The following is a 9,146-nucleotide window of genomic DNA, read 5'->3' as shown; positions in this document are numbered from 1 at the left end:
TTTATTTTTGGTCTTTCTGCAGGATGCAATTTGAGCTGTATGTGAAATTATTCTGTGTGTTGTTTTATGATATTAAGATAATTTATTATAACTAATGATAAACAAAATCTATTTAAAACAAAGTTGATCAAATGTACCTATTAGTTTCTTTAAAAAGCTGCCAGCTACAGGGCCACATCCTCAACTTTCACAGAAGCTCATCAATAGGCCCATTAATCTGTTCACCAGATCAGAGAGTAAAGCCGGCAAGTAAACGTCACAAGTCTGCATCCTCGGCCTCAGGCCAGTATCTGCTCAAAGTGCATTTGCTTAGTGTGAACAAAGGTGATCTTTGTACTTTGACATGGGAACACGAACTCTTTGCAAAGCTCATACAAACACAAAACCAAACTATTAGCCTACTTAATACCTGATGCAGCACATGAGCGGAACTTATATCAAAAACCCTCTGAGGCCGTTTCTGCACATGGAGCGAGGCTTACCTTTGGCTCTGCATATTATGCTGTGTTGGTTAAACAACCTGAACTTTAGAGTTTGCTTTTGGATTGGTTATTAATGAATCCAAGATTATACTTTGACTTTAAAAACGACTTAATGAGCAAAAAATCCTAAACTTGACCTACGTTCTTCATGTAGGGCTTTTCATAATTAACCAACACACTGCAGTTCATTTTTGAACAAGCAGAGAAAATAACACTACATTTCTCACCAATAAGATTGTGTAAATAATAATGTAACATGCTTTCATATCTGATGCTGAAGCTTCCACTTTATGAGCTCAACAAGGCATGGCGTCTTCAGAGTGGCATGCAATGCTAGTTAACAAACAGCATTTTGCATGTATGCCATGAAGTTCAGTTTTACTGTCATGTGACCAGAGCATCTTCTGTCACATGTTAGCTTTGACCACTGCATGCGTTTCTGCATCCTTTCTTCTGGACTTCGTATAACTTTCATCTTCCCAGTTGCCCATAAAGGCCTGAATTGGTCCTTAGTCTTTATGATGCTGTTTGTTCACAGACGTTCTCCCCTGTGGTCTTAAGAGAACAGCTGGATTTATACTTTGATTAGATTCAAACACAGTTCAGCTATACTCGCTAAATTAGGGTTTCTTAACCCTGGTCCTCAGGGTCAAATGTCCTTCATGTTTTAGACATGTCTCTACTCCAGCACACATGATGCAAAAGATTGCATTTCCTCCTCAACAGCCCCCAAATGCTGCAAATGCCTGTTAATTACCTTTTTAGTAAGGTCAGGTGTCTGGAGGCAAGGAAACATCTAAAACATGTAGGACAGAGGGCCCTGAGGACCGGGTTTAAGAACCTGCTCTAAATAATTAGCGAAATCTGAAGGTCATTCAAATTTTATTTATTTTTTTTTGAGTTAACAGAGTAAAGGGGGGCATAATACAAATGCATTAAACACTTTTTAGTTTTCTAGTTGTAGAAAATGCTGAAACCATTTGTTTCATTCCACTTCTCAGTTTTGGACTCACTGTGTTGCTCTTTAATCTCAATCCCAATAAAACACTTTCAAGATTTTAGGTTGTAAGATGACAAAATACGTATTAGTTTAGGGCCATTGTGAGTATTTTCTGTGGAAATATTCAACACTAAGGAGCATCATCAGCTACATTGCTGCATTGAGCCATTTATCCACATGTTGCTACATCTAACCAACATTTTAAAGAGGCCAGATAAGTCTATTGTATAGTTAGGACTACAGAAAAACATTAAAAATGATAAGCAGCAGGAATAAGTTTAGCAGATTACTAAAATAAACTGGTAACAGACACTGAGAGTTCTTATTCTATTCATAAGTGGATGTTTTAAAGGCATTGCTTCCTTACTTGCACAGTTGCTGAGAGCGAAGCCCAGTCTCCTCTGGGCGCGGTCGAACACCACATAGAAACCTTCCATAACGGTGGCTCCAATCACCAATCCGTTAGCCGAGGAAGATACGCCAAAACGGAAGCAGTCCAAGTCCTCCAAGTCTCCGATTGGTTGGATGTAAAGCTGTAATGTGACAAAATAACACCATATATGACACCTCATAAAGGTCCTCTGGGGGAAGGTGGAGCTAGGATTTTCCTTTCTGTGCATAGCTACCTGAGGCAGGATAGTAATGCGGAAGGACTGGCTAGAGTTGGTGGATCTTAGGTAGATTGAGATCTTTGGGAAAAACTCCCAGGGGGTTTCACCCTTTGTCCAGCAAGCGAGTTTGGTGCCCTCCCAGAACCCTGCAGAAAAATTATCGATCTAAATCAAAGAGAGGGGAAAAAAAAAAAAAAAAAAGAGTTAAAATGAAAAAGACAGGCAGCGTGAATGATAAAGGAACAGAAAGAGAAGGTCACTTTGGCACCAAACACGTTTTGATGTTGTCTTTCATTTGACAGCTTTGCAAGAATGAGAGCATGTTACAGGCAAATGTTCAAATTGATCTTGAATGTAGTTTCAAAAGGTGAAAATGCCTAAAGAATCTAAAATAAACAACTGCATGGAGGTAGCATACTTACTTTCCAAGCAGGAACCCCCTGAACCCTTCTACCTACAGCTGCTGCATCCCTAAACAGTAAGGATCAACTATTCTCTCTCTGCCTCCCTTTGCTCTGACAACCTGTTTCATCATCGTCTGTGAGAACGAGGCAGCGTACCGGTAAGCTGCTTGTGATGGCTTCCACCACCGCACTGAAGACATTGGCAGGAAGTCTCAGCAGCGTTGTCCCGCTGTCAACTATGGCTTTATCTGAGTTATACTGGGGGGAGAAAAAAAGAAAAAAGAGAGATGTGCAGCGTTTTTTTTTTTTTTATTTCACCGGGCCTTTGAACCCCGTTAAAAAGGATGGTTAACCACCGGGGGGTTTTTTTTTTGTTTTTTTTAAAAGCAGGCAAACTACATTCCTCAACAGTACAGCAGGCGTTCTACATTTATGTAAATGATCCACTAAAAATAACCTTAAAAAAATCATCCAACAAGCAGATCTTTAGTATTAACAGTCTCTCTGTTGCTCAAGGACAGCTACTATGCTGCAATAATAGTTGTAGTAAAGATGTGTGAAAAACCTTTAAGTTAATCTTCTTTTGAAAAATACATTTTATTCAACATTTATTTGTACAAGAAAAAAAATAAAATACATAACTCCACCACTTTTATTTAAGTTACACATGGAATCTTGGGAGTTCCACGTCTCAATATGAATCAGACTTGATCTGATTGGTTTGGATGCCATCACAAACAAACATGTTAAATCTACTGAGGACAGCAAGCTCTGGACAGCTAATAATGGAATTTTTGGCAACCAATTTTGCAGATGGTTCAGAGGAACAGAAAAAAATTATAATAAGGAGAAATATCATGCTCACTATTAGGTATGGAGGAGGGTCTGTGATAATATGGGCCTGTTTCTCTGCTAAGACCCCCAGGAATCCTGTTAATATGGCTGCTTATATATGTGAAAAGTTATGATTATGTCTGTGATCTAACTGAAATCCCAGTTACTATTATTTACACTGGAAGAAAATTATATTTTTGAACATGAATAAGTATTAGCAGTTATCCAAACAAAGGGCATAAAATAATATATTAATAAAAACATAGATTAGCTACTTCCACAGTACATGGTATCACTTGAAAATTCATTATAAAATATGTTAATGCATAAATGTAAGATTATAAAATAAATAAGCTATAAAAAATTTGCTAACATTTTAGAAAAATCAAAAGATCATGAATGTACATTTTTGAAATAATAAAAAATCTAAATCAAACAAATTTTTGTCATTTTCAATATTAGGTGCTCATGGATTACCCACTGATTAAATTGAACTAATTTGGCTTCTGTTCATGTTATTTGTTTCTTTAAATCAAATGTGTTCCCATACAAATTAACAAAAGTTTTGCCTTTTAGAGTTGAAACAATAAATTTTATTTTTTGTCTCATTAAAATAACTGCCAATTAATTTGGTAATCAATTGTTAAGTATACAGAAAAACAATTTGGACCAGAAAGTAAACAGTAAAAAAAATTATAATAATTAAACATATTTTGCATGTAAGATGAAAAAGCGTCTTTGTCCGTACATATTCTCTATCCAGAAGTCCTGAATCTGCAAAGTTTTAGCTGAACGTTGTTCAAATTCCTTAAAAGATCTTCTATAAAATGTTTTTTGGTAACTGATTATTAGTCGATACATCAATAAAATAATAAACACATAGATTATTAGCCACATAATAGTTGCAACTGCCTTTCTGTTTTGCTAAACACTGTCCTTCCTCCTCTGCCTTTCTTTTTCTGCAGTTTTGTCACAACAGCCATTTAAGGACGGATGGTTCATCCTTCATTTCTCAACATGACTATATCCATGCTAAATATATCAATTTAAATACTGAATTTTTCAGGTATTTTCCATATGAGATCATGCAGCCCAAGTAAAAGATGGCTTCCTTATAAGGCTTGTAACACATCTTTACCAGCAGTGGCGATAAATGTGGGAAGCATTTTATATTACAGTCAGACAGTGCAGAGCTTGATGTTTACCTCTTTACAATCCAGATTCAGATTCTGATTTCCAACTTCCAGCTTCAACACCTCCACCTGGTAGTACCACTCCTCTACAATAGGGGTGTACCAAATCGGCCCCCGATACAGAGTTGGTTCAGCCCCACCCATTATCTAGGAAAAAAAAAAAGCAAAGGTTCATCCATCTGCTCACATTCTGGCCCAGCACACTGCATAAACACACAGAAGCCTCCTACCAACTAATCCATCTGTCAGCATCAGAGGGTGCAAGGTGCCAAGGTTGTGTGTGCAACAGCGACAGACCTGCTCTCAGCAGGAAGCTATTTTAGAATATTAAGCTCCTCTCTAACCAGAATAGGCATCCAAAGGGAAAATTTGCTGACACACAGGACATCAGCTATTATGTTTATAAACTGCACTCAGCTGCTGTCTGGTCAATTAATGTTTAATCATTTTGTTGAGTAGAAAGTACTGAGAAACATTCCAGTGGTTCAGCACAACCAGGACGGTATGTTAAAATGTAATAAAACCCTAAAGCTGATATCAAACAATTTCAAAATGTTATCAGATTACAAATGAATATAGTTTATTATTTAGGCAACCTTATGTGGCCATTGTGGATACTCACAAGACTGCCAGCAGGAGGGTCGACCACGCTGCTGGTTGACAATCCATTTCCGCACATTTGGAGAGAAAAGGTGTTGGGGATTCCCAGCTGCTTCACCACCGAGTTGAAGAACGGCTCCACAGAGGAGTCCGGCTGATTGAAAGACAGGAAGCAATGCACTATAAGCATAATACTTTAACTGGTGCCTATTTTGTTTTACAGAAAACAACCCCAATTCTAGTGTGTATTTTATTTGGATTTTATGAGATACACTAATTAGCATATGAATCTGAAATGGATGAGAAATGATCCAACGTGTTTTCCTTTCCTTAACAAGTAAAAAGAGGCACAAACTCATTTTGAAACCCTTTTACACAAATATTCCAAAATATTCCAGTGCACCAGGACTGTTTTCAGGTTACTTAGCGGCTTCATCTGTGTGTCATTTGATCTCTATGAAGACCTCAGAGGTTTGCTAGAGAACATTAGTGAACAAACAGCAAATGCTCACAAGCTTTCTTCCTCTTTTACTCTAACACCATCAAATTGGTCATAAAATAAAATTCTCAAACTTTTAACATTTCATAGAGAATTGTTTCATCTATCACTTGAAAATGGAAAGATGAAGACACAGCTGTAGATCTAAAAAGATATGGCAAGGCCCAGCAAGGAGAGCTTTAATCACAGGACCACCAAAAACGCCCATAGTAACTCTGGAGGAGCTGCAGAGACCTAGATCTCAGATGGGAGAGTCTACTGATGAGTTTTAGATGTGTACTCAAATACACAAATCTGACTACTGAAAGACTGACAAGAACAGAAACTGTTCAAATTAAAGCCAAAAGTAGTATGATCTAAAATTTGCGTCAGGAAGATGATGCTCTAGTCCAGGCATGTCCAAAGTTGGTCCTCGAGGGCTGCTATCCTGCAGGTTTTGGAGTTTTCCCTGTTTCAGTCCAGCAGATTTCCATTGATAGTCGATTAACAGGCTTTTGCTGAACTGCAATCATCAGAATCAGCTTTGCTGATGCAGGGAAACCTCTAAAACCTGCAGGACAGCGGCCCTCAAGGACCGACTTTGGACATGCCTGCTCTAGTCAGATCTGAAGTAAAGTCCTATATGCAAAACCTTGCATGTGTTTGAAAAGACTAAACTAGGCAAGTGTACTAGTTAGTGAGTATGTGAGCGAGTGTAGGAGTGAGCTAAACTTTATTTATATATTACCTATCTATCTAGAACTAAAAGTGGTGTAGGAACAAAAAAATTGACATCAATGCATCCAGGAATCAAAAGCAGTTGTTTCAAATCCAACGCTGCTCATCACCCTGAACACACCATCCTCTGTGAACACGGATGACAGCGAAGAGGGTTTTTTTACCTTTATCAGATGCTGTAAAAAAGGTCTATTAATTGTTCCAAGAATAAGAACAGAGTCGCAGCATTGCAAGAATCACATCAGTCTGTTTAGTTCTGCTCCAGGACAGAAACTTATCCTCTTTTTTTCATATCCGATGTCTCCTAACTTCTGTAAACATCTCTAGGTGCCTATGGGCTGGGTAGACAATGGTGTCTTTCATCAAGCTTGACCTTACATGTACCTTACACGAACATGCTTGACCTTACAAAGCTTGATCTTATCCTACATGTAAATGTGTCCTGAGTGAATTATTTAGAAATACAAAGCACATTAAAACAGAGCAGATATGCAAGAAGCCAAAAATAAACATGTTGATAATCTCAGAGCAAAGATGCAGAAGTGTTTCAAACAGATCAGTGAATAGAGGTGACTGAGTGCAAAGGGAGCGATGGGTTCCTTTTTGGTCCAGTTTTCAGTCTATTTATTCTTATAGGAAGGTTTATTATTTAAAAGTCAGTGAAATTGTTTATGTGTATTTCTTCAGCTTAGCCTGAGGTCATGTTCCTATTTTTCTGTGCCTGTCAGAAATACATTATCTGCTGTAGGCAGAAAACCTGGTGCCAACTAGAATAATCACAGCTGATGGGGCAGAGGGAGCCATAATCTACTGATAAAGACTGGGTAAGGACCAATGAGAAATCAGATTGGATTCAACAAGGGTGCTATCTCTTCAGGAACCTCCCCCCATAAAAAGGGCTTGGATAATTCTGACGTCATACTTTTATAAGAGCTGTGTGACTGCTAAAGGCTGATATAGAACCAAGGCTTTTGTGCTGCCACATGGTCAGGGCAGAACATTTTCCTCGCAGCATGTCTGAGAATAGTGGTGGGATTGGTCAGGATTTGGATGGCTGTTGTTGTTAAATAGGAAAAGTGGCGATGATTTGAAGACGATAAACTCTGTACAGTGATCCGTTATGAGATCAATAGTTTGAGGAAGGGCTCTGGATGGATGGATGGATGGATAGATTGATGGATGGATAGATGGATAGACAGACAGACAGATAGATAGATATATAGACAGATAGATAGACAGACAGACGGATAGATAGATAAAATAAAATATTTGAGCAAAATATAGTCTTTTATATGATTCCTCTTCTGAGTAACAGAAATATGTTGCCCTCCTCTGCCTCCTTATCAATCTAAGAAATGTTTCTTTTGCCCCTGTGTTTTCCTTTGTGAATAGGACGTACGCTACAATGGATGGGATTTTCCATACTTTTGGCAGCTTAGCTAGGTAAACCTGTTTTCTACGGTAGTTCTTGCTGTCACAAAAAGAACAAGAACAAATTTCTCTGTACTTGTGGGGTCTGGATCAAGCTTAAGTTATGCTCTTCTCCAAACTCCATGTAAAATATTGTGAGAAGTTTAGCCATATATTTTAATAAATTGGTTGAAACTTGATTCTGAACTCTAGTTTTTGTATTACATAGTACTTCTAACATTTCTGATCTTGATTCCTTCAAGATCCTAACATGCAGCTGGTAAAATGCAATATATTCCAAACAAGTTGAAATCAGACACAAAAAAACCAAAAAAATAACTTCTCCAGGTATGAAAACTTTTGCAAGGCCCTGTAATTTGCAGAATTTTTTTTTATCTTACATGATGCTATTAAAAAGCCAGTCTTGATAAAAGTTAAAAGCTGCAATGTGTGCATTAACAGTACGTTTAAAAACAAACTGTATTTCACCTCCTAAGCAACCGTTCTTTCTTTTATGGAGATAAAGATTTCCATGTTAGTTCAGTGGTAAGCCAAGCATGACAAAATGTCCTCAAGCAAATAAAACCTGATCTTTTAAAGACAAAAACAGCACAAAGTGGTCAGTGTGAGCATACTGTATCTGCTTTTAAGTGACTGGCATTTGATCCAGAGGGTGACTCTGGAGAACAGCTAAAGAAAGAAACTCCTGTGCTGCTCCTGACTAAATTATCATGCCCAAAGAAAGCCAACACCTGGTAAAAACATTTGGATTGTCTCATTTCAACATTACAGTCTGGTGAAAAAGTATGCATCTATTTGCTGATTTCAGTTTTTTGTTTCTCTCCAATTTCAGATCATCAAAAGTTGGTTTTCAAATGAAGATTTTTTTTTTTAAGTGAATAAAACAATCAAGCCACTGTAACCCTATATGATAAAGGATCGTTTTTTGAGATTGATATACTAACAAAGAATTTAAATTATGTATTCTACTCAAATTGATTGCAATAATCTGCCAATTATTGCTTGACAGCTATTGCTTGTGTGTCTGACCAGTAGTGTAAATTGCACTAGTGGTCAGACTCTGTGGGAAGAATTCTTGGAAAATCATGATCTACATTCTTTAAATAAGAAGTCTCACCATATGCAATTTTCCAGCTGCAGCTGCACTGGAAGATATTTGAACTTTTTTTGAGTAAAATTTTCTCAAAAGAATAGTAAAAATCCAACAGAATTGGCTCTTAGTATATAAATCTCAAAAACAAGAACAAAAATAAATTTTGGGTAGACCCAAGATTACAAGACTTAGTTAGATGGACACTGCACCTAAAGCTCAAGGTCATTTGGTTTCTGCAGCAAAACAATGATTCAGAGTCCATCACTAAATCTACCTTTAAAT

At 37.4% G+C, this 9,146-nt stretch overlaps 1 protein-coding gene across 1 annotated transcript in view; it reads right to left on the bottom strand.

Moving 5' to 3' along the window:
- The window catches only part of bace2 (beta-site APP-cleaving enzyme 2), a 23,126-nt gene that overhangs the window by 3,220 nt on the left and 10,760 nt on the right, over positions 1-9,146 (bottom strand). The window contains exons 4-8 of the mRNA XM_015394255.1: positions 5,147-5,278; positions 4,537-4,671; positions 2,654-2,755; positions 2,109-2,258; positions 1,850-2,015 (exon numbers count right to left, since the gene is read on the bottom strand). Of these exons, the coding sequence (XP_015249741.1) occupies positions 1,850-2,015; positions 2,109-2,258; positions 2,654-2,755; positions 4,537-4,671; positions 5,147-5,278 (685 nt within the window). The remainder of the gene's footprint in view (positions 1-1,849; positions 2,016-2,108; positions 2,259-2,653; positions 2,756-4,536; positions 4,672-5,146; positions 5,279-9,146) is intronic.

Source organism: Cyprinodon variegatus, unplaced genomic scaffold (genome assembly GCF_000732505.1).
Source record: "Cyprinodon variegatus isolate N-32 unplaced genomic scaffold, C_variegatus-1.0 Scaffold24, whole genome shotgun sequence".
Lineage (NCBI taxonomy): Eukaryota > Metazoa > Chordata > Actinopteri > Cyprinodontiformes > Cyprinodontidae > Cyprinodon > Cyprinodon variegatus.
This window is presented reverse-complemented; position numbering and strand designations above follow the sequence as displayed.